The following is a 27360-nucleotide window of genomic DNA, read 5'->3' as shown; positions in this document are numbered from 1 at the left end:
CTTAGCATCACATCTTGATGTTTCCTTTTCTGGATGCTACAGCGTAATGCTACCCCTGGATTTAATGGTGAATAACTAAATGTAAGCTTTACGCAAAATGAAAGTGTGTCTGCACAATCTCCTTCTGTTTTTCTCTTTTTAATCTTTTCCCCCAGCACATGGTGCATTCCTGCAGTGATGTGTGAGCATGGCAGTTGGATGAGTATGACAGTCCCTTCTTTGCTGCTGAGCTCTTGCCTTTTGTGTCAAGGACATCTCTTAGCTTTGACCCCAGCCTGGCCAGAGATAGTCTTACTGATGGCTATTTCCTTTTTCCTGTGGCAAAGTTGAGTCCTGAAAATGCAACTGCTTCTTTAGTGCCTGGGTGTTCAACTAGAGCAGCTTAACTTTGCTGGCCAGCATTCTGTTGAGCCTGATGTCCGCTCTCAAAGTGTAAGAGTAGAGCAAGTGTAGATAGTATGTACATGGATATAGAATTATAGAGTGGTTTGGGTTGGAAGGGACCTTTGAAAATCATCTAGTCCAGCCTCTGTGCAATGAGCAGGTACATCTTCAGCTAGACTGCTCAGAGTCCTATCCACCTGACCTTGAGTGTTTCTAGGGATGGAGCATGTACCACCTCTCTGGGCAGCCTGTTTCAGTGTTTTGTCACCCTCATTGTAGAAGACACTCCTTTTATGTAATCTAAATTATAATTCTTTTGGTTCAAAACTATTGCCCCTGTGTCCTATTGCAACAGGCCCTGCTAAAAATCTGTCCCCATCTTTATTACAGTCTTTGAAGTACTGAAGGGCTGCAGCTCTCTCAACCTTTCTTTTTGGTTCCATCCCTCTGATCATCTTTGTGTCCCTCCTCTGGACCTGCTCCAAAAGGTCCACATCTTTCCTGTGCTTAGGTCCCCAGAACTGGATGCAGCACTCAACTGGGGTCCCACACGAGAGCGGTGTCAGCCTCTGTCAGTTTGAAATACAGGAGCTTCCTGATCCAGTGTTGTCAATAGAAGAAGGTATAACAAAAAACCTGAGGAGCAGTTAGTGTAGCAGAGGGGGCCGAAAGTCTGTAGTAGTGACTGCTTAGCTACTATTTGCACTTTTCTTAGAAAAAGGAGTGTTGTACAACCACATGACTAGCAATAAGTACTCCTGAGCAGGATTGTGAGCCTTTACTATTGGTTTAGGAGACATAATTAAGTCTCTAAAACTGACCAAAGATATTTCTTTCTTAAAAAAAAGATTAGGTGTCTATTATTAAAGGATGAATAGCCTGAGGACCAGATTTCAGACTGATGAGTTCTCACAGGGGCTACAGTTACCTGACCTTTTTACTATTTTATTTGGTGATACCAAAGTATGCACTTAATGTTGGTGCCCAGTAAGATGGGAGAGGAGAGCTTGTTGCTCGGTAAGGTCAGGGTTCTTTACACTTTTTAACTAGTGCTGGTGCCACCTATTGGCAAAATATTTTGCTGTTAGGATGCTCTAATAAAATCAGAAAGTACTTTAAGATATTTCTAAATGTCATTGTATTAAATCCTCTTCAGTTAAGAAATGTCACATTATAAGGTTTTTTCCTTTTCAGATTTCTATCACTTGAATCTTCCTGTATGTGAACCTAACAGTGCAAATGAAAATGTACAAAAGCATCTGATTCATGTTAAGCAGTAAGTTTTGCATTTGACTCCCTGAGAGAGTCAAAGGTCTAAAATGTTGAGCCACAAAGTAATGCGAGATATTTACAGTATGATGCCAGTTGTGGGTGGATGCTGTGGCCAGGAGAATTGCTTTTGGCCATTGCTAAAGTTGTATAAGAAACTTAGCACAGCATTATTGTTTCCAGAGGTGTAGATAGTTTATTTTAGAGCAGTGCAGGCCACTGTAAATAAAGCTGTTACCTTGCATGCTGACACTGCACTACTTCCCTCATTTACACTGGTACAAATGCACAGAATTTTGTGTGTATATGTATCTGCCTTACTTCGCTTCTCCAACAGTGTCTTCCTGTGTATCTTCCAAAATGGTCATAATCACTCAAGCAGTGATCATAGAAGGCAGCTTGGTTTTGGTGGTAGTTTTGTTGGTTTTTTGTTTGTTTAATTTCTGTTTGGTTTTTCTACCTGTTGGTATTTTCAGATGGTACCCCTCTCTATAGTCACATGTGTTGTGATTAAAAAGAATCACATCCTTCTACACCTTTAACTATAAACAACTCTCCTCATCTTGCCTTTTGATATGGATTAATTCTAAATACTGAACCAATTAAGATTCAAGCTAAATTTTAAGTATTTTAGTTGTTTTTTGGTTTGTTTTATTTTTTTCACAAAATCTATCTTATCTGCTAAAGATTTTGAAGGACTCTAAATGCTTATCTGGAAATGTTTACTGCATTTTGATCTACTAAAGCAGTTTGTAAGAGGACAAATACCTGGATTGGGCATTATAGCATGGATGACAGATGATAAGTTTCTAGAAGCAAGAGTAAATCTTCATTTTTGTAAAGAAAAAGTTTCAAAAGCAGCAAATGGGAAATAGCAACAAAAGTAAGTTGCTATAATAACTTGATATTTGCTGTAACATGAATAGGAAGCTGATTAAATACACTGATTCTAATATTAACAGACACATTTCTGATTCTTCTCATACTGATATTTTATTACAGGATCCTAGCAGAATTTTAGCAATTACTAGCTGCTTCTAAAAACCCAAAAAAAGTGTGTACCTTCTCTTAGGGCAACACAGAGCAAATCTCTCAACAGATTTTTTTTTTAATAAAGGATTTTTTTGTAAAGGGATTTGTTTGATTTGCCTTTTAGTTTTCTATGCCCTCTACCTTACACATGACTTAACAGCATGACTGGAAACCACTCTTGGATGACTGGATGGGACTGTTTTTCAGACACTACAGTGTAATCGACTCCAGAGCATCCCTGTTGAGAACACTGCTCGTTTTCAAGCAGGAATTGTGAGACAGATCGAATAAGCAGCCATTTCTGTGTGGAGAGATCTGCTGCCTTGCAGCAGAAGATTTCTCCTGCTGAGCCTTCCCACTGTGTCTCTAGATATTTGCTTTTATAAGCAAAGCTGACAAGTGGTACAGAAACAGAACTGTCTGTGGGCAGGCCTCTCAGGTGCTGTGGCTCTGAAAGAGGCTTGAATGTTAAGGTGTAAAAAGGGACTTTTAAAAAAAGGATTTGGGGCTGCGGGCTAGCTTAGTTATGTGGGTTGTGATGTGGGTTTTGTCAAGATGATAATTTAAAGTGAAGTAAAACGGTACTTGTGTGTTCCAGTAGATTATAGATGGCATGTAACTTAATTATGTCAAAACTGTATTATGATTCCTCCCCCTGACCTGAATCCTCCACACAGGAATAAACATTCATACACAATTATTTTTGCACAGTTTTCTGGCAAGGCTTAAAGAGCTGGCGTTGTGCCTACACGTCATGCTCAAGAAATATGTGCAGAGGGAATCCATGTGGATGAGGGTAAAGGCTACAGAGTCTGTGGTACATTTATTTGTTCTTATTTGTGATTTTCAAATCAGCTTTGTAGAGGAAATTTCTCCTGAGATCCTTTGTGTCTGCTAGTGATGGTAATACATCTTGTCCTCGGTTTTGGAGTGATGCTGACCAGTGGAAGAGGGAGGGAAGAGGCTGACTGGTCAGGTAGATGTGACCAAAGGGACCTGCAAGGCCCTGCAGACAGAGGCTATCTGTGGTGGATGTTATTTTACTATATAGTACATACTGGCTCAGATTTACCTTAGTGCTACTTATTTTTTATTTTTCTCAGCTGTTGCTGTGACTGGGAGGCTGTGTTGTACTGTGCATTGCTAATGATCAGTGCCTAATTTGTACATGGTGTCCCTCTAAGTCCTTTTTCCCAGATCTGTTTGTAGAAGTGTTTGGGATTTAACACTTTTTTACTCAATCTCTTGTCAGACCACAGGAGAGCTGGTTTTCCCTTTCCTTGGACCATGGGTAGTAGAAGAACAGTGCTTGCTATTCCTAAAGGTTCTCCCATTCTCACAGAATTGAATAAATGCTTTCTCAGGCCTACATAGGTGTTGAAAACTTGTAATTCAAGGTTTCTAAGATTTGCAGGAGGTCTGTAAAGACTTGTAAGTTATATATAAGGTTCCAGTTACTGCTTACATGAAAATGTTAAATTGATGTTCACTACTTAAATACTAAGCATGGCATTTAGGAGGCCCTTTATGTGCTGGCTCTTGGAAAAAATCTTGCAAAAAATTTGAAGGGGGGCAAATGTGTTGCTCCTTTGACGGGTCAGGTCGGTCAGTGCTGTTGTACACACTGCCAGGTGTCATGGATGTGTAGTTACCAAAGCTATAAAGGAACAAGAACTTGTATTTTCTGTTTTATTCATGCTTTCGCCATGTATAACTTTGCAGGTAAAATGAGAAATCTCTGCCTTCTGCTGGTGCTGCTAAGACAGGGGACACGGATCATGCAGGTCTAAAATACAATTAAATTTTCTGTTTTAAGCAAATTTACATTCTTTTTGTGTATCCTTTAGTGTGCTTTAGGGTAATGAAGTTTTTGAGACATTTTTTGGTGTGACAATTTGGAGCGCCCCATATTCTGACTTAAAAATGGATGATGTGAATATGTGCTTCAGTTTGATGTGTTTAATTGATATAAACCTGCTCAAGTAGCAAAGCCACCACAGGAAAAAAAAAAAAAAAGAAGAGGAAAGAAAATTAAGTGTGAGAAATTATTTTTCAGGAATTGTTTTGGTGGGTTCTAGGATATACTTCTGGGGATGTATCTGGGTATATACTTCTAGATTAGGTCAAATCGAGACAGTTATGAGTGATATAGAGGACAATGTGGAAGTTTTGTCAGAAATTATTGCAGATGTGCAAAAATGAATCAACCAATTTGCACAGGTAGCGTAGCTTTGATTACTTGGTAAGTTTGAGTTCATCTGCACCATTTCTATTTTAATGTTGTTTGGTGCAAATTGAGTTATCTACAACTGTGGATTGATAAGCAGAGTTTGAAATTCTGCTTTTGGTACTAATTGCTTTTGGTTGCCTTTGGGAGAGGTGCACAGTACCCTTTTGGGATTTGAGTTCCTTCATGGTAGTGCATGTCCTGTCAAAATTTCCCCAGGTAAGGAGAATTATTTTGGAGGAAGTTAGTAAAAGACACTTTGCTCCTTTGGAGATGGAGGCTCTGCTTGGTTCCTGCTGGTAAGCGTGTAGCAGTTTGTGGGGAGGAAATCCCAAAGTAGCATATTTCTAATCTTGCTGATAAGGAGTGATTTTTGTTTGTTTTTAATAATATTTTTTTTAGAAAAATACCCAAACTGCAACAATGTTACTGTTACTCAAAGGACGCTTTTTTCCCCTTGCATTGTGGTGAAACAGTGTCTTAGTAGCATAAATCTACTTATTTTCCATTTATTGAAGCTTGCTGGAGGGTGTGTGAATGCATGTGAGACTTTCCTTTTGTGCCTTTCTAGTTTTATTTAGTTTATGCCGTGGTATCTGAGTATCATCTTTCCTGGTACTCAGAAATGAGAAAAATCACTCTTAATTCTGTCTTGGTATTTTGGTGATTGTGGAATCAGACAAAAATAGATTAAAAAGAGAAGTATTTATAACTTAAAATATCATTTTGATAGTGCTTAATATGACAAAAGCACAGCAGTTTAGGTGTGAAAATCTCTAAAATCTCAAAAGCAGATTAGGGTTTGGAGAAAGTTAGGTGGATCACTGGTTTTCTCCAGTTGAGCTTTAAATGCTCCTCCTGATTTCTGCTAGCTTACCTTTCATAATTTGGAAGAGGGAAGTGATGCTCAGTGTTAGTGCTACTCCATGCTTCCATGCTGTCTTTCCTGCACTGTAGCACATTAGCCACATTCTATGCTGCTCTGCTTTTCATCAGCCTCTTGTTTATTTGTGAAGGACGTCACTGCCAGGCTTTCATGCTGACTAGTCCTGTTTATCCATGGAGCAGAAACAGGCTGGCAGCATGATCTTTACAACTGCCCTGACTGATGCTTGGGTGGAGTGGCTCCTTTTGTATATGAAGAGCTGAGGTAAATGTTTTGAAGGATCTCTGTTAAGACAGGAAATAATAATGGGAAACGGTAGGCTCATTAATCTCTCCTGGAGACCTGCTGCAGTCACAGGATGATAAGATTTCAGGTAAAGTAGACATGCATACTTTGAAAACCCTTCAAGAATGCCTTGTTTCCATCAAGAAGGGTACTTTTGTTTTAAGAAGGCCGAATGATCACTGCACTGTGCTGTAGGATTTCAAGTATGCATTTGAGCCCAAAACATTTAAACTATTGAAAGAATTGATAACTTCTAAAAATCATCTTAGAGTCAAGAGCAGCAGGGAAAAGGCTGGGGTTTAATCATCACTTTAAACTTCTCTTCCTGTATTTTTAATAGCTGTAAATGTTTTGATTTGAGGGAGAACATAGTTTTCCCCTTAAGGTCTTTTCCTTTCCTTTTCTCTCATTAATACTGGTACCTCTGTTTAGGGAGCTGAAACACTAAATTAAATGCTCTGTTGACTTCCCTGTGGAGATAACATGCCAGGAAAACAGATGGCTTTATTTTTTTTTTTTAGTGATGTGATTTTATCATTTGCTTCAATGAGTATCATCTCTTTAGTTCACTATTATATTGCAGCTCAGATGCAAATGATACTCATCCATTAAAATACTAAGAGTATTTGTATCAGGAAGCATCCTTACCAACATAAATCCATGAAACAAATCAAGTGAGATTAAAAATACGGGCAAAGATGATGAGAGAATATCTGGACTCAATTGTGTGTATAACTTCAGGAAGCTCCATGTACCTTGAGTTGTCCTTCAGTATGTAAATGACAAAACTTAGAGATACATGCACTACTTAGATGTGGCTTTGAGAGGGAAATGCAAGGGTAAAAACAGTTGTAAAAGGAGAAGTTGCCATAATGTATTAGAAACTTGTTTAAATTAGGGATTTTAAATAATTTGAGAACTTTTCTCTTTGCTGTGTGCATTCACAAACCCAACTATGTAGTTGTTTAACAGCAACTCTTGTGAAAATGGAATGCTGATTTCATCTACCATGATTTTGCTAGCATTCAATATTTTGCAAACGCAATGGAATAGATCTTTACTATTTATCTTTGAGCAATCAGATAATCCAGAGCCAAGTAAAAGCCAAGTACTTTGCTACTGAGCAATAGCTGTGGCCCAAAAAATGCCCAAAGTGTTATCATAGAGCAAGAGGAAAATAAAACTAGTATATAAATGGGAATCAGTTGCATCCTGCAGATATTAAACATGATTTTCACACAATAGGGTTTTATAGCTTTTTTATCTGCTGCTCTTTTTTTATTTTGGTAATTAGCTGAAGAGGATGGAATGTAGAATGCACAAACATTACACTGGCTATTGCCAAGCCTTATTCAGCTGACTGCCATCTTCACATTATGTTACTTTTTAACAGTACTGTGCAGTCCTGACATGGCATTGTAAGATTTCTTTTTTCTTAGTCATCTGACTATTTTAAATGAACTTTGGTCAGTTGTCTGGAGGGAGGGGATATTGTATGATGTGCTGTTCACATCAGGCACAAGAACTTTGGGTTTACAAATAAGATGTGTGGGCTGGGGGGAAGAGACCCCAGTCCCTCATGACTCCAGGCAGTCAATGCTATGTTCAGTAAGGTGTATAGACCACCAGCTCCATGTGTTATCATGTGCCATGGCTGTAGGTAATTTCCTTAATGCCATTTGATAAACATACTTCCTGTAGTAGAGCTCTTGGGCTGTGTCTTCCAACAAACTACAAAAAGAGAGCTGGAGGGGTCAGGTTTTGCTATGCATTTGAATAAGGATTTTTTTTTTTTTCCTCTTTTGTGTAAATCCTTGAATTATCACTGCAGAACGTTTCAAAATCATCATTCTGTTTCAAATACAAACTTGCCAGTATCTGTACTGATGAGCATAGTTGATTCATGAATGGCAGATGCTTTGATCAGACAGATCACAGAAGCAGTGGTACAACGATATTTTCATGTCGTAGAATACTGCCTCTGGTTTGCTTTTCACAGAAGCAATGGTACAATGATGTTTTCCTTTTGTAAAACACTGTCTCTGATTTGCTTTATTCTTAGATTCAAAAGGAAAAGAAACTGCAGCAATGAAAGCTGACCTACTGAGGGCTCGCAATGTGAAGAGATATATTAATCAGCTGACAGTGGCAAAGAAGCAATGTGAGAAGAGAATAAGGCTCCTGGGAGGGCCTGCTTATGATCAGCAGGAAGATGGCATTTCTGATGAAGGTGATGGCCCTCCAAGTCAGAAGGTATAAATCACATTGTCTGAAGGTCTTTCTAAACGTGTTACCACTGAATTGTGTTACCTCACTATTGTTAATCCCTCCTTTCCCCCAGGAGTCAAGTAGAGATTAATTGCTGCGTGGTTTATTTACCTGGGGAAAAGATTACTGAAGTACCCAAAGAGACACATTGATCACTCAGCTTGGAATATTGTGCAATATGAAACTTCATAAAGGATTGAGTGGCTTGTAAGCACGTGTGATTTTTCAGGCATACCACCTGTAGGGAGTTAATAAGGACATGGCAGCAGCTTTTGTGAAAGTTAGCAACTTGCTTTCAAATAAGACTGCCAACATATGTGTTCTATGTCTCTGGCCCTCATGATACTTACTTTAGGAAATATGTATGGGTTTTGAAAATCCAGAATTATTCAAAAGTAAACAATTAGAGAAGGCAATTGACAAAATTCAGGGCAGTTGTTGCAGAAAAACATTGGTAAAGCTGCTGTGACTGAATGCTGGTTTTCAATACCACTGTAGTCTGGAATTAGAAGTAGCTATAGTGTTGGCCAGCATCTACAAAAATAAAGTGACTACTCAGCTTTGAAAACATTAAAAAAATTTAATGACTTCTTTTGTAATCTACTCTGTTCCCTTTAGGCAACGCACAGTAGCTGATGTATTCAAATATGAAAAGATTGTGTTTCTCATGTAGGTAGGAGATAGCTTTTCATTCAGAGATCTTTAATGTTCATTATAATAATTGTAACTTAGTAGCATGTTAGAAAAAGTAGAATAATGGATAAATAGTTCCTACTTTATATTTTGTTTTTCTTGAGTAAGATCTGGAACATGATGATTCCCTACTCCTTTCTTGTCCTTAAAGCATGATTTCAGATGGTGCATCATACATTGTGCCAAAGCAGTCCTGATCTCTTTCCTGAAGCTGGGTGTAGCAAGTGGTGCCAAGAGAAAAAAGAGAGACAGGAGCATGTGGCAGCACTGCGTGAGCCAATGATGCCACTTTTGATGCCTGCTGAGATGTCAGGAACTTTTCTGGGTATAAGGATACATGAGGACATAAGATTGTTCAAGAATGGAGTCCAGTAGTGAAGGTGCACTTGATAGGGGCAGGGATTGGTTGGGAATATGATAAAATACAGTATAATTAAAATCAAAGGAATTCCTGAAGTTGATGCTGCATGTTTCATAAACCAGTGGAGTTTTTTAGTGGGAGTTGCTGACCTGGGGTTATATCCTGCAAATATTCCAGCGAGCAGCTCAATATTGAGTTAATGGTACTATTAATAGCAATAATGACTTCTTGTGCAGGCATTTGTTGTGGTGATGGTGTAAACAGTGGGATCTGAGGTAGTTTTTCTTCCAAGCTTTTGAAGCCCCAGAACTCCTCTAAAGTCATGTCAGCGTGGAAAATAGGAAAACTTCTTCTCCCTTCCCTTGTCCCTCATTCTCTGTTGCCAGGAAAGAAGCTGTGGGAGGCTGCTTGAGAGATGGAGGCCATGCTGTCCCCTTCTGAGCACAGAAAAATGCCCAAGGCTTAGCTGACGAAGCAGTCCTTCTGCACTGTTGCTTCTCCCCATCCTCTTCCAGCACTGTGGTAGCTGCAGTCTGGGTTCTTATTTCAAGGCAGCTGGTGTTATTTCTAAGCAAAAAGGAAAGGCATTGTTTGGGATTTAGTAGATCCAGATACATTAGTAGGTTGCAGCTGATGGCCCTTGGACTTCTTAGAGTATGTTGTGCCAGCTTTTCTGTTAAGGTAGCATCTCAAGTGAAGAACTAGCTTTTGAAGAAGAAATTGTATGTTTGCCTTCCTTTCTTCAACTTGCATGAAATAAGTCAGAAATGGGCATTTTTTGATGGTATTTTGAATTAATATTTTATCTAAGAGTAGTGCAGAAGCTTTGGTTTCACTTATGCATCCTATAGAAAGCTTTTTCTTGACTGCCATAGTAGGGGAGTAATGACATTGCTGGTAAAGAGTCTTTTATGCATGTTCTGATTATGGGCTTATATATGGAGAAGAATTATTTGGAGCTGTCAGTGTTCTGTTTGATTATGCGGTCTTGTGATTTTTATTCATTTGATTTTGTACATGTTTCACCCATCTAATTTACCTGAATCCAGGTTCTGTAGGGAAATCCTAAATATGTGAATCATAACCAAATGCTTATAAGCAAACAGACAAACAAACCACAGCTACTCTCTGAATCTGCAGTTCTCTTATTGATGTCATTACTTCTGATCCTGATTTAATCTCTGCCCATGGAGAAAATGCAATTTGACTAAGTGTAATATATAAAGCACCTCTTTATAGCCAGTGCTGTTTTAGTCCTTTTTCTTAGAAACTGTGCCTGCACAGTACTGCAGTAATTAATTGAATTCTTGTTGTCTCTGTTTATTCAGTGAATGATTTTTTCCTCGGCTGTGCTGAGCACAACTGCCACGCCACCTTGTCTGTGAGATTTCACATATGGAGTCACAGCATCTTCTTAGTGGAGCTGTTTTGTGGATCTGGGTTCTAGGAGGGGGTCTGGAGTCTGACCCTTAACTAGCTATGAAATAGCAAGGAAACCATCTGAGAGTATTTTGAGATGAAAAGAGCTCATGTTCATAATCTAGCTGAGGACTAACATGAAACTCGTGCAGAAGATCTTGCTTCCACTGCATCTGTGGACAGATGTTGATTTAACTGGTGATTTACCAGATTTTCATGGCAATTTCTGAGCTTCAAATTGTAAGATCATGTTGTGTCTGTATACATCATGGTACACAATTTGGGAATATTAAGAAAAGAAGCTTCAATTGCTGTCACCCAATTGCCTGGCGATGGGTTTTCTTATGACAGAAGTATGTTTGTCAACATGTAAGTCTCAAGGGAGGGACTTTTACATTAGTGTATGTGCAGTAAAATAGTCAGGTACCTCATGTGGTTAGTATATACTTCCTGATACTCAAATAATTATTGCATTTAATTCACATTGCTGTATGTGGCAGAGACTGTCTTCTGATGACTTGCCTCTTTTTAAAACATAACAAGATAAATACAGGCTTTAATTTTAGTCAATATATGGAAAAAACATTAGTTAAGAGTTTTTTAAAATGCAACATGGAAAAAGTTATTTATCAGTATTGCTTTTTACATTCCATTTGTTCCTGGCCTCTACAAATAAATAAAAAAAGGAAAGAATCCAAAGCATCAACCAGAAGTTCTGCAGTCTGACAGTATGCTGTTATCCCAGCAGAAAACTTCCTCTAGTGACCCAAATGCTGTTCATCCCAACCATCTGCAGTGCTGTTACTGGCTTTATTTGGGCTGTTCATTATAGGTCAATGTAGTTTAGGAATCTGGTGTGTTGCAAAGAAATACAGTTCAGTGCACCTAATCTGTGCCTGGTGCCTGTGCAGACCTAAATTACCTAGTTGTTCTATGTTCCTGTCCAGAGAGAGGTTATGACTGTCTTTAGGGATTTAACATGACCAAGTCTCAGCTCTGTAGGGCCAGGGACAAATCTCTTCTGTGGGCACATGCTAGGGATGCTGGTTAAAGCAGCCCACTAAAGAAAAAAAAATAGAAAAACCTAACCCTTTTCAAGTCTTAGGCAGATCCTGTGACCAGCTGTGATATACAAGTTACATTACTGTTGAAACAGGGAATTGATGTGGCGACACTAAAGCTTCTGGTTTTTCCAAACCCGGAAGCTGCTCTTGAGTTAACAGGATTTGAAGGGTTGCTGTGGAGGCTGATAATTCTAAGATTATATCTGCTAACTGGATATTAGATTTGAGGGTGTACACGTGCCCTAATGCCTGTGTATGTGCCAACATAGATTAGAGCTTTGTGCTCTAATCCATGGTGATACTGAATCATAAAATGATCTTTTGCTGAGGATTAAAAATTACTGCAGAACTTCTTCTTTAAATCATAAAAGGAAGGAAGATCTACAGAATAGTCGGGTGCCAAGAAAGGACTGTTGTGGTTTCCCCCCAGCCAGCAACCAAGCCCCACACAGCCCCTTGCTTACTCCCCCACCAGCAGGATCAGGGAGAGAATCAGAAGGGTGAAAGCCAGAAAACTCAAGGGCTGAGATAAAGGCAGTTTAACAGGGAAAGCCACACAAAAAGCAAGGCAGAACAAGGAATGAATTCCCTGCTTCCCATGGGCAGGCAGGTGTTCAGCCATCCCCAGGAGCACAGGGCCCCATCACAGTAACAGTGACTTGGGAGGACAAAGCCATTGCTCCAAACCACTTTACATACTGAGCATGATGTCACATGGTCTGGAATATCCCTTTGGTCAGCTGGGGTCACCGGTCCCGGCTGTGTCTCCTCCCAACCTTCCATGCACCCCCAGGCTGCTCTCCAGTGTGGCAGTACCAAAAGCAGAAAAGGCCTTGGCTCTGGGGAAGCCCTGACCAGCAATAACAAAAGCATCTCTATGTTACCAGCCTTGTGTTTAGCACAAATCTAAAACATAGCCCCTGCCAGCTTCTTAAGAAAGTTAACTTTACCCCTAATTTACTAAAATATGGATATGATCTAGTATCAGTATCCAACTATAATTGACAAGGACTCTTTAACCAATTAGGGTTACAGAGTGTATGTTTATTGGCAGCGCTGGGCCAATGTGAAGGGTCACCCCTTAATACACGCGGCCTCCAATGAAGGCCATTAGAGACTTTTTATTTGCTGAGACATTAAATACAAATACATATTCATAATTCAGTTACTGCCCACTCTCTGCTTCTTATGCTAATTAAGAAAAAGCAATTAAGCATGTGCAGTTTGTTCCTTGAAATGAGTTGGTGGTCTCGTTATGTGGAAGGGTCATAGAAGGGAGGAAGAAATATATCTCTACCTCATTCTCACCTTTCTACCTTTTCAATACAAAGTGACAAATGAACCCCTGGCTGTGCTCCTAGTTTCATGTTTCCAATTAGTTTCTGGTTTGCAATTGTCTTAAATTCTTGAAGTTCTTTAGAAGATCCTTCATTTCTCATTACAAGCCCAGCTGAACAAACGTAAGATTGACAGACAATTAGTTATTAGCTAATGATTAACTCCTAATTCTAGTAGGGCCTCTCTATTTTAATTAAACTTTCCAAGGATTAATTTTAATTAAGGCTTTAGTTTGTCTAATATCTTAAATTCATCAAAGTTTGTTTCACCCCAGCCAACACCAGCACACATGCATTTTATGATTTTTCACCTCTAAACTAAAATCCTCTTGTGTCTATTGTTGTTGGCATTGCAGCTGTAACATAATGTTTTAGTATAGCACTGGTAACATATTTAGTGATTCCAGGATAGTCCAGACTTAAAGAAAAATCGAGGAAACATTTGAGAGGTATCATTTCTGCAGGAGAGTAAGTTTTTCTTCTCATTAATTTATTTATGTGTTTTAGTTTGTGCTATGTCTATTAGGAGATTAGTGTAACCTTCTTGCTAGGCACCACTGCTTTGATTATCATAGGGCACTGGTGCAATGGGCCCCTTTGTTAGGTGGGAGAGATGGTTGCACTTGCCTTGCCCCTGCAGCAGCACTTATCCCCAGTTACTTCTGAGAGGGGTTTTTTATTAGTTACCCTCCTTGCTGGCAGCTGGAGTGGGTATAGCTTGGATAATAGAAGCATAGAGACCAAGGTGACCCCTCACTCAAGAAGTGACAGCGCATGCCCCATGTTGTGATTTACTAACTCTGCAGTTATTCAGACCTGACAGCCCTGGGGTGGGGAAAACATCTATTCAAGGGTCTGGAAGATGCTCTCGCACTTGTATTTTAAATCATTGTCCTTGGTAAAATAATTTAATAGAAAATATGATGATGCATAGTAATTAGGCTAAATCACAGACTGGCCTTAAAATTTCCATGTCTGTGTTCTTTTTGACAGCCTGATCACCATTTCTGTATTAAACTTAGCTTGAACAAAGTACTCTCTGTTTTTCAGTGAGGATTATAGAGTGAGCTTGCAAAGGCAGATGCTCATATATCTAAATAAAGGTAAGACCAAAGTCATGTCCAGAAGATAATGGTATGGTAAAGGATAAAGAGAAGAATGGCACATGATTGTCACAGGGGAACTTTAAAGATGTAAATGAGTATTTCATATGAGACAAATATAATTTACTTAAACACTGCCCAAAATTCGGAGGAGCTGTTTCAGACAAAAAACAGTTGTTAAAGCATCATGTTTAGCTTGGTTTCTTAAGGCACTGATTTTGTGCCTGTAATTGTGTATGTGCCCATGTAAGTGGTTTCCTCATGTGTAGCTTGAGACAAGGAAACTCTTTTTCCTATACATAACTTAGTTGTAGAGTTTCACAGGTACTGGGTTTAGGAAAATGAGCAGTCCTCCCAAAGAGGGAGGTATTCTGATGCTGACTAGAATTTTATTATTATTATTAGGTGTTAGAAAACCCATGTTAGAGAAATTATTAATGCCTCAATCTCAGAGTTCACCTCTTGCTCCATACCAAATAAACTTTGCTCTAAGACTCATTAGGCCCAGTGCTTAAGGACCTTTTCTTTTCAAAGAAAAATGTGTGAGTTAGTTGGTGCCTGTAATACAGAGGGGGAGAGAGAGAGAGACTACTCTGGGTAGTGTGTTTGGGTTCCTGGTGATATAAGTAATGGCACTGAATAAGTGACATGAAAACTGGTTCAACTGCAAGACTAGAGGGTTGGAGAGAAAAGGTTACTTGGTTTTGATGAGGTATTTGGAAAATTGGTTCTGTTTTTCAGAGAGCTTATTCATGTGGTTCAGTGTGGGAATTCTTCATCATTTTGTCAGGGAAGTGTTCTGTTTTCAGGTGTTTGTCTCAAAGAAAAGGTCTGGATTCACAAAAACAGTAGAGGATAAGGAGGTGATAATTTCGTTTTAATGCAACTTCTTAAAGGCTGCAGCATCTGCATGGGTACAGGAAATCTGTGTTTCATTTCCTTTACTGCCTGGTGTACACCCTCCCTCACTCAGGAAAAGCCCTAACCATTCTATCACAGAACGTACTCGTTCCTGACAGATGTTTTTCAATGACAGTGGGAACTGGTCACCAAATGTCCTAGCAGTAAGGTATTCCATCTTTCACTGTGTTTCTGGGAATAACTGAGATACATCCCAAAGCTCTGTGGGCTGTGGTATGAAAACTGCTGGTGTTTGAAACAAATAAAGAACAGATCATTTAGCTTTCAGCTTGGCTCCTCTTCTTTGCAGGAACATTAGATGTTAAATTTTTGACAACAGCATTTCATGAGTGACTTGAAATGCTGTCTTAGTCCTTTGAAATGTATCCTGATCAGAAAGATGTAGAGGTATTTACTATCTGACAGAAGCATAGATGAATTTATCTTCTAAGTACTCAAAACTCTCTTTTTTTAATGAAGCAAAACTATTACTGTAGGTGGTCGGTATAGTTTAATCTAGGACAGGTTTGTGGGATGCATAGTGAAAAGATTTTCCCTATAAGGAAAGGAGTTAGAATTAGGCACTTCCCCAGATTTTATTCTTAGTTTTCCCTTCTTCAGATTCTTCAGTTTGAAGAAATTTTGGCCAACCCTTCATACCGAGAACACTTCCGGATCTACATGGAGAGGATGGACAAGATGGCTTTGATTGGCCTTTGGGAGTCTGTGGAGAATCTGAAGAGTGCTAACAAGGTGGAAGCAGTTGCAAGTCTACATACATGGCTTTGTATATTGATGACACTGTTTGTTGTGATCTTGATGTTAGAAAATGTCTTTATGATTTTAAAATATCAATAGCATAAGATGGGTTCTAAGAAATTTGGGGGTTTTTAACTGCTTCATGTCAATATTTAAGGATAATATTGCAATTAAAATTTGTGGGCTGTCGTGGTGATGATTTATTGTTTGTTGGTGTAACAACAACAATTGAAAGGAATATTTGATATGCAGAAGTAAAAGAATTATTTCCCTCTCCTCCAGGGAAAAAACATGCAGGCTTTAGTTGTATCGGTTCATGTGAAACCTAGAACCACATTCCAATTGGATATTCTGTACATAAGCTTCTCATCTTGCCAAGTACAAGTAGCCCAAGTCAATGAAATTGTTCTTAAATCTTTTTGGAAGAGACATATTGCTTTAAAAGACCTCTCCCTAATCTGTAGCAGCTAAGTATCTCCAGGAATGCCACACTACAGCTAGAGGGAAGAAACAATGCTATACTGGAGTTTTGTCTAAAACAAAGTAGGAATTAGAACTTGGAAACAAGGATAGAGAATATCACTTAAAGTTGCAATGAGTACTCTGAAGCAATGGTGTAGAGGAAGAATTTGTAGGGACAAATTTGCTGTTTGTGACCAGTGTGGTGGATTTTTGGGGGAAACAATTAAGCCTTCAGGATTCATTCTAGCATGAAATACAGATTTCATTATTGATTTTCAGTTAACATTTTGTTCACTGTAATTTTATTGCTGTTATCCCAGTCTATTGGACAACATAAAGCATCCTGTAAACAGAGAGACAAATTGTAGAGTATGAGTAGTGAACCATTAATACACTCTGAAGAAATGATTACCAACCAACTCAAGCTTTGAGTGTTGATGAAAACAGTTTTTCAGGCACTGTGAAAAGTTTTGATTTGCAAAATTCTCATGATTGGAAAAAGTCCTAGAAATAATTTTATGACCTTTCAGCTGTGATTTTTTTCTCTTCCTGTTCAAAACAACATGTATGTACATATGGATATATCTGCCAGTACAGGGGCAGCTTACAAAAAGGTAGTATCCTGCAGTCATGTGGCCGTGGTATTGTCCCATGAGGCACGTAAGAACATGGTGCCCTACTGAGGGAGTGGAGAAACCCTTTTTAATTCTTTAAAATTTAGGGAGATGGTAATTGAGGGAGCTGATAATGGGCTGTGCTGCATTACTTTCTCTTTTTCCTGTTCATTAATGGAAAATTCAATCCTGTGCTCTTTACTGTGCTCAGTAAAAATATCCAGCCTCCTTTACTGGTAAATGTCTCCTCAGTTGTGCTTTTCCTCTATTCTTGTTTCTTTTTTTTTTTTTTTTTTTTTGTTTCTTTTTTCCCTGCAAATTAATGCTAATCATGTATTAAGTGAATTGATTCTATTCAGCAGAAGACAGGAGGGCTGATACAGCTAAGCTTTACCATCTGAATTTAAAATGGTGACCACACTGTTGCTCTAGCACTTTTCTTCCTTTTAGCCAGCTTTTGGAACATAGATTTAAAAGAGCGGGTGCAGAAGCTCTGGCAATTTTAGGGCACAGCTGTTTCTTCGCTTAACAAATATCCATACTTAACTCGCAAAATTGATTGCTTAGCAGAGGTGCACAGGCAGGCAGCAGTCTCAATCTCAGTAAGAGGTTTACCGATGTCTTCTCATACACTTGGATAGGAAATTAGCTTGATTATCCTTCAAATTGTGCACCTGGGTCCTGAGTCATCTTGATATTTTCAATATCTTTTCATTATTCTTTTTTCCCCTCCCTCTCCCTTGCTTCCTAGGCTGAAATACCTCAACTGGTGAGTGAAATTTACCAGAATTTTTTTGTGGAAAGCAGAGAAATACCTGTGGAAAAATCCCTTTATAAGGAAATACAGCAAAGTCTTGTGGGAAATAAAGGCATTGAAGTATTCTACAGAATTCAGGCAGATGTTTATGAAACTCTAAAGGACAGATACTACCCCTCGTTCATTGTTAGTGATTTATATGAGAGATCAGTCAAGAAGGAGGAAGAAAGAAGTTCTGCTCAGCTAACTCCTGAGGACAAAGATGAAGTGGTGAGTCACACAGTTTCTTTCACTGTTAGTTAAAGTGACCTGAGAGACTGTCCTGAGAAAAGCATGTAGTAGCATCTTCTGTCCTTGAGCTTTGGACTACTCTTCTTTTTTTTCCTCGTTTATAAATATCATCACTCTTGTAGTTTCACCTGGTAAAACTTGTTTGTTTACATGCTCTTTGAATTGAAATTGTACAAAATGACAGACTACTTAAATTTTAATTTAGTTGAAGTAGATATTTCAGATTCCTAAGCCTTCTGTATTTCACATCTTTCATTATGCTCCTTAGAAACAGAGAATGCAAAACATACTTTGTATAAGCTCAGCTGCTCTGCTTTTGAGTGAAAAAATTCTCACTGAAGCATCAGAAGGTTTCTGCACAGACATTATCCCTGTCTCCCATGCATTTCCTTCATACTAAATAGGTACTAAAGATTACACAAAAAAGAAGGAAAAGCCATGTAAAATATAACCTTAGTGGTTTTTATTGATTATTTGAATACATTAATAGGCTGTGTTAGAAGATAAATCTAGCACAAGAACTCTAAATAGTAAAGCAGAGCATTCAAAATGTCATAAGCAATAAGCCAATGGCAACACTTCTTGGGGCAGACTTTTTCCTTGGGTTGTCTAAATCAGTCATGTCAGGGGAACTTGTGTTTATCCAAGATCATTTTGACAAGAGCACGTCTCAGACTATTGAGTGCCTCTTTCAGTCAGGCTGCTGCTTCAGATCAGCATGGATGTCTTCATTTTACATGTGAACTTGCCCAGAACTCAATGAAATGTAACAGTTTGCCCAAAACCAGATTTAAATAAACAAATAAGCAGAATCCAGAAGTGCAGCTCTGCATTCTGCTATCTAGAAACAATTTTCCAGAACCCAATGCTTTTGTATTTACTGCTTAAATGACTTTAATTTCTGTAGGTGAGTTGTTCTAGTCTTTGTAGTTTGAGTATCAGCAAATCTGCAGAGATAAATAAGTAAATTACTTGGAATAAGTGCTTTTAGAGCTTGATGAATCTTTTCAGTGTTTGTTTTTCCCTGTATTCTTTTCCTTGATAAAATATTCAAGATGGTTTTTCTAGTTTTCTCACTGATAGCTCTGTGTTGATGGCAGTAGGGTACTTCAAAGACTTTGTGTCCTTGTGCTTGCAGTCACTGAGACTTTGCACAATGGCTCTTAACAGTTTTGTCCAGAACTTCCTGAAGCATTGAAGGTTGTGCTTTCTTATTTCTTCATATGCTTTATTCAGAGTCTAACACAGATAATGATTTTTCTAAGAAAGCTGACACAACACTTTAGGGCTACCTGTACTCTCTCTGATAACATCTATTGTAGCTGCCAAAAAGTTAGATTTTTGACATCGGTATCATCCGTCCTTCCTCTGAATCCTTGGATATGTATGGGCCAGATATGATGTCTGTGTCAGCTGTGAAACCTTAAAGACTAATATATTGCTAAGTCTGCTTACAAGATTCAAAGTAGGTTTTTTTGTTGGTTTTTTTTTCCTTTTTAACAACAAATTAAGAATGAAATTGTATATACTGCTTGAGTATCTCTTGAATAGAGCAGTTCTAATGGTTCTATGCCATGCTTCAGGGTCTTTGAGATGAAAACAAATTGTAAGAGTCTTTCTGAAGCTTCCTGTGTTCTTTCAAATTTTGGGGAAAATGCAGTACTGGCTAATAAGTTTGTGGGGTTTTTTTCCTCCCCATATATCAGAAATTACAGCTTAGAAATTAGATGTTTTTGGAAGAATACATATTGTTAGCAAATACAGATTGGTTTTGGTTTAGGTTGCGTTTTGGGTCTATGTCCTTACTTCCTGAGGCACTGTGGGCATCACAAGTGTTAATCATCTATAAATTTCAGTGCTATAGCTGAAGAGATAAAAAGCCATCTTGTGCATTCGTGGAGGTGAGGACAAAAGGATGAGATTAAATGTGAGAAAATCAAGTCACAAGATAGCAATCTGGAAAGGGCCAGACTGCTGGTTCTGCTGCAAGAGGAACAAGCTCTTTCTTTCCTGTCTTGTTGCCACTTTCAGTTTCTGGGACAAACCTCCACAAACCACCACAAACCTCCGAGTGTTTCTACTTGGATAAATGTCAGAGGTAGAAATGCAGAAGGAGGCAGTGCTTGCATCCAGCACTTTGAGGGGAGGATCTGATGATGGCATTGGTGCTGCATGTGTCAGATCACTAAAATAAGACTGACGTGTGTCACTCACAGAAATGGAAGCCATTATCAGTTTACCAATCGGGGAAGACAGTGCAATCCATTACGATCTCAGCTTTGAGTGAACTGGTTGTTTGTTGAATTTGGTATTTTGAATACAGTTTACTTGATTCTGTATTCTAGCATTTCTGTGATAAACCTAGTGATTCAGCAGTGTTTTTTTGCTTTAAGTGTCCGAAAAGTTAATGACAGGGAAATCATGTAGCCTACCTCTGGGAACACAGCCTCACTGATTTGTAATTAATTGCAATTCTTTGATTATTAGCACTGAACTTCACATGAAAAGTCTTTTAATTCTTCTGTGCTGAAAATAGCATTTTTGATTCCTTCTTTACTTCTGTGCTTCCCAATATCTGTAAGGTTTTGGTTTTTTTATGGTTCTTTACATTAGCATTTTAAATAACACCCAGTATTGTTAATTATTATTATTTGTGTTACTGTAGTGTCAGAAGACAACATTCTGAGCTGAGGTCTGTATACATGCTTGGAGGCAAGTTTCCGACCCTATGAGTTTATAGTCCGTGCAGAATAGACAGAAGAAAGGACAATGTATAGAGTTAATGGGTTTTTACTCAGCCACATAGCAGGCAAATGCAGAACTGGAAAAGGGCATGGATTTCTTAGCCTAGAATTCCTGACTGCTTCTGCATTATGTTTGAGAATCATGCTAAGGAGATTAGTTATTGCTGCTCAGCCCTTTTTTTAATAAGATAAAAGATACGATGGAATTTACAATAGGATTATCTCCTCTAAAAGTCACAGAATTTACAAGAGTATGAGAGTTCCTTCTGTTAGCTTTTTCTTCATGATATAAGGATATGGTTTATTTAGTTGGAATACCATTAAATAACATGGAACCCCTGTTCATGAGAACAGACTCAGCATCTCACAGATAAATTTAGATATACTCAGTCACAAACAGACCTCGAAGATCATTGAACACAGCAGCAGTAAAAGCTGAGTGCTGTTTGCTAGATTTCAAGGTCTTCATGTCTATTTGGGGAAGTACAGTAAGAAGGGGGAGTCTGAGCTATATGTCAGAAGATGATAAGAAGAATGTCACTGAAAGGTGTGAAGTCTTCTATTTTTTTGCATGCCTGTAGTACACAAGATGGAAAAAGCTATTGGTTTGTCTGAATGAATATATGCAAATGAAGTATGAATTTAGGGTAAGGCATATGTGCTTTTAACACATTTTTATTAACACTTATAAAAACAGCAGTAAAATCTGTGTAGAAAGCTAAAAGACTTGGTTTAGATTGTTCTACAGGATGACAAATCTGTTTTGTGAAGGTTTGTGGGAGGCAGGACTGTTGGTTAGAAGCATGGGTTGGTTTTTTTTTTTGATTTTGTTCCCCGCTGTCCCATCCTCATTATCTTTCAGCTCAGTACTAACTATTTGCTCTTCTATCTGGCTCTGAATATTGATCATGACTACTAAGCTGTTTTTGCTTTTAAAACAAACTTTAACTCTATCTCTCATTTACACTAAAGCCTTAGCTTGAAGGTCAGTTTTACATGGTTGCCAAATAACTGTAGTAGAAATAGTAATGAGGTATTGTCTATGGGGATTTTTGGTTTTGTTTTTTACAACAGACTGACATTTCAGGTTGCTGATGGTTGGAATATCTGTTATACCTACATTTTCATCTGTATCGAGAAGTGTTCTTATACATAAAAATCTTACAGAGCAAACAATAGCCCACCTCCTTCCCCTGGCAGTGTTGAAGGCCAGGCTGGATGGGGCTCTGACCAGTCTGGTCTAGTGGAAAGTGTCCATGGCAATGGCAGTGAGATTGTAACTGTGTGATCTTTAAGGTCCTGTCCAGCTGAAACATTCTGTCGTTCTATGAATAACTGTGTCTTTTCTCATATTGATGTAGCAATTACCTCAATCCTCTATTCCTAGAGCCAAGGTTGTGACGAAGCTACTGAAGAAGGCAGCACAAGAATTAATGAACAAGCCAGTTATGCTGTAAATAAACTTCGCCAGCTAAATGACAAGCTTGAGTATAAGAAACAGGCTCTAAATTCCATTTGTAATTCACCAAAACCCGACAAAAAGGTACATACCAGTAGTGTCTTCAGTTCTTTTATTTTTTTTTTTATTTTATTTTATTTTTTGGATATGTGTATGTTTGCGTAAAATCCACTTGTCACATTTTGGACACGTCAGATGGTTATTTCAGTCAACTTGTTAAATAGAAGGTGAAACTAGAACTTAGTTTTAATTGTTTGTTTTCCCCATATCTAAAAGCTATTGTAACTAAAATTGTGAATGTGATATATATTGCTTTGTTGGCCATGGAATAATGATCACTCTTCCATGGTCTTGCTGCTTTGTTGGTGGCAAGGGGTGTTCTCCCTTGCCTCCCTGCTGTGCAGTGTCCGGTGCTGGCCGCTGCTGCGGCTCTGCCCAGGGGGGGCTGGCCAGCTCCTGTGTCTGGCACCGGCTCTTGGGGACACAGCACAACTCCCTCCTCTGCAGTGCCAGCTCTGGAACTTCCTTCAGCTAAGGGATAAAAAACCCCAAACCTTTAGGAGGGACTGATTCCTTTATTAGGAGCTGGGAGAAAGCACGCTGTTATCAAAGGAAAAATTCTGAAGGATATGAAACTTTAAATCTCTGGGCTAGGGCAAACATAAAATAATCCTTTTCTCTTTGCAAAGTTAAACAGGTAAGCCATCTGAGAGTATACTCAGGAGAAGCAAGTGACTTGCACATAGCTTGGGCCAACTTATTTGTGTTGATATTACAGGCCTGTTGTTTAAATGCACTTGGGTCTATCTTATCAGGTGTAATGGGATTCAGTTGCAGATGGTAGATGGTGGGCAAGATGAACAAGTAGCCAAGATGTTTTCCTAAAATCCTGCTGCCAGGGATGACAAAATTGTACCTGCTTATTAGTCATTGCTCAGAACCTGGCTTCTCTATACATTTTTCCTTCACTCAGGGTGAGCGCTAAGATGCTTGTCTGAAAAGGAGTTGACACCCCACTCATTCTGTGCTGCCCCAGCTCTGGGCATAGCTACCTCCAGGAGAAAGAAGTAGACATTAGAGTTTGAGGCCACCCTGGCTAGCTTCATTCCCTCTGTCCCTTCCACATGTTTCTTCTGCCAGAGGGTACTGCAAACTGAAAATATTTGCAACTGTTGCAAGGTGTACCCCTTCCAACCCAAGCCATTCTATGATTCTGTATAACTAAACCTTTATATAATGCTCCATTCACATGAATGTTTTCTTTTTCTTGAAACCATAATTTTTATATTCTTTCTATACTTAGGCTTTTTGGGAGGTGGGGATTGTACCCCTGCTAAAGTGTAGTGTGTTTTTCCATGTATGTTTTTGTTTATAATATATTCTTTGTCTTGAAAAATACACATCTCTGAAACAGAATAGTAAAATGGGTCCAGTATTATTGTAAAGTCTCAGTATTTGGTTTGTAAATGTAACAGCTGTTTACTTATGATAAAAATCTTACCACGTGTTCTGTATTTGAACGTTCCTGGATGCTGCTGGAGTCAATGTAAGGTGATTGTAGAGAAGCCTCAGCATTGATAGCAAATAAATATAAAATTATTCTGAAAGTGAGGTATTTGTTAGAAAATTGTTATACAGCTGTTGCATGGATAATATCTTACATCTGACATGAGACAAAAATTCTGAACAAGATAGAATTCCTGTAGCTCTGTAGAACATACCACTTGTGTAAGTGATAGAACTGGTAAACTTGGCTAAGTGGTATATCATATTTAAAAATGGAAAAGTGTCATCTGCTTTGCTGTGTTTCTAATGTCACATCTTATGCATATTTCCACCTTCTCTTGTCATACTGGCAGGATGTTTGGCTACTTTTTGTGCTTTCCACAATAACAAATCCTTGTCTTCTCAAAACTAAAATGAAATAAGTGGTAACTTTCTGAGCGATTTCTAACAGCTAAATTACTAGAAATGAAATCTATTCCCAGTTTCTTCAGTCACATGATGTGTACCTGAAAATGCTAAAGATGTCTTCAGTAAGCTGTATTTCATTAATGGCAATTTCAAATTCTCATAAAACATACCATATGTAAGATATAATCCTATCTCAAGTGTCTTTTATGCCGGCAGTATGATAATAGTTGTAACTTGCTTTTTATTTTAGTGTGAGGGTTGACCTTGAAGATTGTTGTGTACTATAGAAGTTGGAGGCATCATCGATTCCCTCACTTGTTATTTTTTTAAAATTTTAATCCACATTAATTGTTCTCCCTCTGCTTTTGTACCTCTTCTTTTGGAACAGTGTCTCTAAAGACATAAAGCTTGTGTGCTGCACAAGATTTTTCCTACAAATTGTAATGAATAAACTTTTCTCTGCAGATTGTTTCTAAGCTGAAGGATGAAATTACTCTGATGGAGAGAGAGCACAGTGACCTTCAGCTGCACATTGCAAGAACAGACTGGTGGTGTGAGAATCTTGGCATGTGGAAAGCCTTCATTGTCTCAGGAGAGGTAGGGGATTTTTTTCTGGCTTTTTATCTTCTAGGTCTATTCAAACTTGAATGAAAAGCAGACGAAAAATGTATAGATACTTTCCTTATGCTTGTTTATACTTAAAATTTACTTGTGGGGGAAAGAACCCTAGCCTCTTCTGAGCTCCTCTTCTCTTTCCCTAGTGGCTACTATGATGCATACACAGAGTTTCTGTTCCTCAGACACTCTTGTAATTGAGTTATAAAAATTACCTGCATGTACATAAACAAATTTTGGCACTGAGTAAAGTAAGTTGCTATCTTAGGGGTGCTGTTTTTCATGAGAACTGTCTCTTCCTATATTACCATGCTATTGCACTTGGGTGCAGTTGTGTCTCTGCTATGTCTCAAAGATGCAGTGCTTATACTTCTTGTGTTTTGTATTATTGTATTTAATGGCTGTACAGTTTCAAGGGGCTTGAATGCCCAGAAAGAAAGTGCTTTATATCTGTAAATTGAAGAAGTTCTTACTTTTTTTTTTTGTCTTGTTCTGCTGTTCCATTTGGGCATAGGTAGAAAATTGTAGAATGCATGTAAAAATTGTAATGTAGACAAAAAGTATCACAATTTTCTGGTTCTCTATTAATGCTTACCATGAAAGGAACTGAGTAAATGCTTGTTGTGTAGTAAGTGTAGGCTGACATACATAAGTAATCTTCTTGACAGTATCACTACAAAGAACTAAAGATTAATTTGTTTTCTACTGGCTTGCCATTAAGAAAGTGTTCCTGAAATGAATATAAATAGTTTTCTTGAGGTAATAGTTTGTTGGAGGAAAAAAGTATGTGCTGTGAAGTTCATTTGGCTGTGTCTTAAGCTCTTGCAAGCCAGTGATAGGTCTGTCAACAGTTAAAGTCATTGTAAAAGAAGAAATAAATCTAACAGGTCAAAAAATGTAAAGTGCCAGTTTTAAAACCAAATTCTCCATATGAAAACATCTGCATTTGGTTTTTCTTTTAATGTTGTTTGCAAGTGACACTATTGAGAACCGAAAAGTTCTTAAGCTGTCTTCTTTAAAGTTATTTGTAGCTTTTGAAACCTGGCCTTAAAATCTGGTAAACTCTGGGTGCAGAAAAATTGCAGAATGGCAGCTTTCTGCAAATATGTAACCATATACAGCTGTCCAGCATCTCTCTCATTACCAGAGGAGAAGGTGGTTTGGCTAAATTAGAGGGTTGTTGGAAGAGGCTTTTAATTGCTTGCTGCCTTAGCTATAACTTAGGTAATTAAATATAGGCTTCCATTAATTGTGCTGTTTGCAGCTCCATGCTTCAAAGGGTAGGCTGGAGAAAACATGGCTGTTGTAGTTATCTCTGTTAATTAATTGCTTGGAAATATTGTAGCTGCAGTGGATGATTTCAGGGGGCACGAGTAGGTGACATAGTTTTTATGTCTGCAAAATATGTAGTTGCCAATCCCAGAATATAGCTCTGTGATCTTAGAAAGAGAAAGCCTTGGCCCTATTGTTCAGCAGAAAAGCTTAGTGAATTTTGCTATAGATCTTGACCTGAAAGTGTAATAGCCAGTCATTGACCTAAACTGATCTACTAAATCAGTTAAGAGAAGGCACAAAAACAATACTTAAGAAAGAAAAACTGTCTGAACTCCTGTTTGTAATCTCTTAGCTTGAATCTTTAAGTCTTTAGAGTTTTGAGTCATTTAAATATACTAAATCTATGTCTGTGAACTATATATATTTTTAAAAATTAGTGTAAATAATATAATCTCTAGGTGTCTTTTGGTACCTGATATTTCTGAAAAAATCTACGTTGGAGACTCAGTGTTTTGGTTGATTGGTAGAGGTTGAAAAATAAGCAGGAACATGCAGATTGAGGGGTCTATGACAGCAAATTGTGTAATTCTGTGAGTCTCTTCCTCATTACAGGTATATAACTTAGAGCTGAATAACCTTACTTGATCTGCTTGCTTTAATGGTTTTGGCCTTATATAATTTAAAATGGTAAAAGACATTCTGTCTCCCTTGTCCAAAAAAAGACTGTTTCAGAGCATAACATCTTTTAAAAAATCTATTTCTTTCATAAGAATTGAGTTTGTAGATCTGAATAAGGTGAAAAAATGCCATGTTTCTTGTGGTTACCACACTACACACTTGGACAAGAGGTGGCTGAAAAGCTGCTCAGCAGACAAGAACTTGGGGCTGCTGGTTGACAGGTGTCTGAACATGAGCCAGGAGGGTGCCCAGGTGGCCAAGGAGGCCAAATGCATCCTGGCTTGTATCAGAAATAGTGTGGCCAGCAGGAACAGGGAAGTGATTTTTCCCCCTGTACTTGGCACTGTACCAGCAGCCCCTAGAAACAGGGCTAGAAAAGGGTTAGGAAGGTTGGGAAAAAGCTGGATCATGTTTTGGGTAGGAGTATTAGAAGTGCAGTGTCATGGTGTGGCATGCAAGGTTTGCGTTCAGCAGGACCTCTGGGCTTCAGCTCTGACCCTTGGAACACCTTTTGGCTGGAAACAGTAGATATGCTGGTGGCTTTCGGATGTGCAGCCCATCTTG

The 27360-nt window shown here is 38.5% G+C and overlaps 1 protein-coding gene across 2 annotated transcripts in view; it reads left to right on the top strand.

Moving 5' to 3' along the window:
• SNX25 (sorting nexin 25) overlaps nt 1–27360 on the top strand; it is an 84863-nt gene that overhangs the window by 42130 nt on the left and 15373 nt on the right. Inside the window, exons 7-11 of one of the 2 annotated variants that reach the window (XM_005517664.3) lie at nt 8146–8336; nt 15850–15981; nt 17815–18090; nt 22243–22398; nt 24694–24825. In XM_005517664.3, the coding sequence (XP_005517721.3) occupies nt 8146–8336; nt 15850–15981; nt 17815–18090; nt 22243–22398; nt 24694–24825 (887 nt within the window). The remainder of the gene's footprint in view (nt 1–8145; nt 8337–15849; nt 15982–17814; nt 18091–22242; nt 22399–24693; nt 24826–27360) is intronic. The other variant, XM_014263137.2, reaches the window with a different exon arrangement.

The sequence above is a fragment of the Pseudopodoces humilis genome, chromosome 6 (assembly GCF_049639895.1).
Source record: "Pseudopodoces humilis isolate 2021_Gansu_Grassland_sample_001 chromosome 6, ASM4963989v1, whole genome shotgun sequence".
In the NCBI taxonomy this organism is placed as follows: Eukaryota; Metazoa; Chordata; class Aves; order Passeriformes; family Paridae; genus Pseudopodoces; species Pseudopodoces humilis.
The sequence above is the reverse complement of the archived record's forward strand: the minus strand, read 5'-3'. Positions and strand labels throughout refer to the sequence as shown.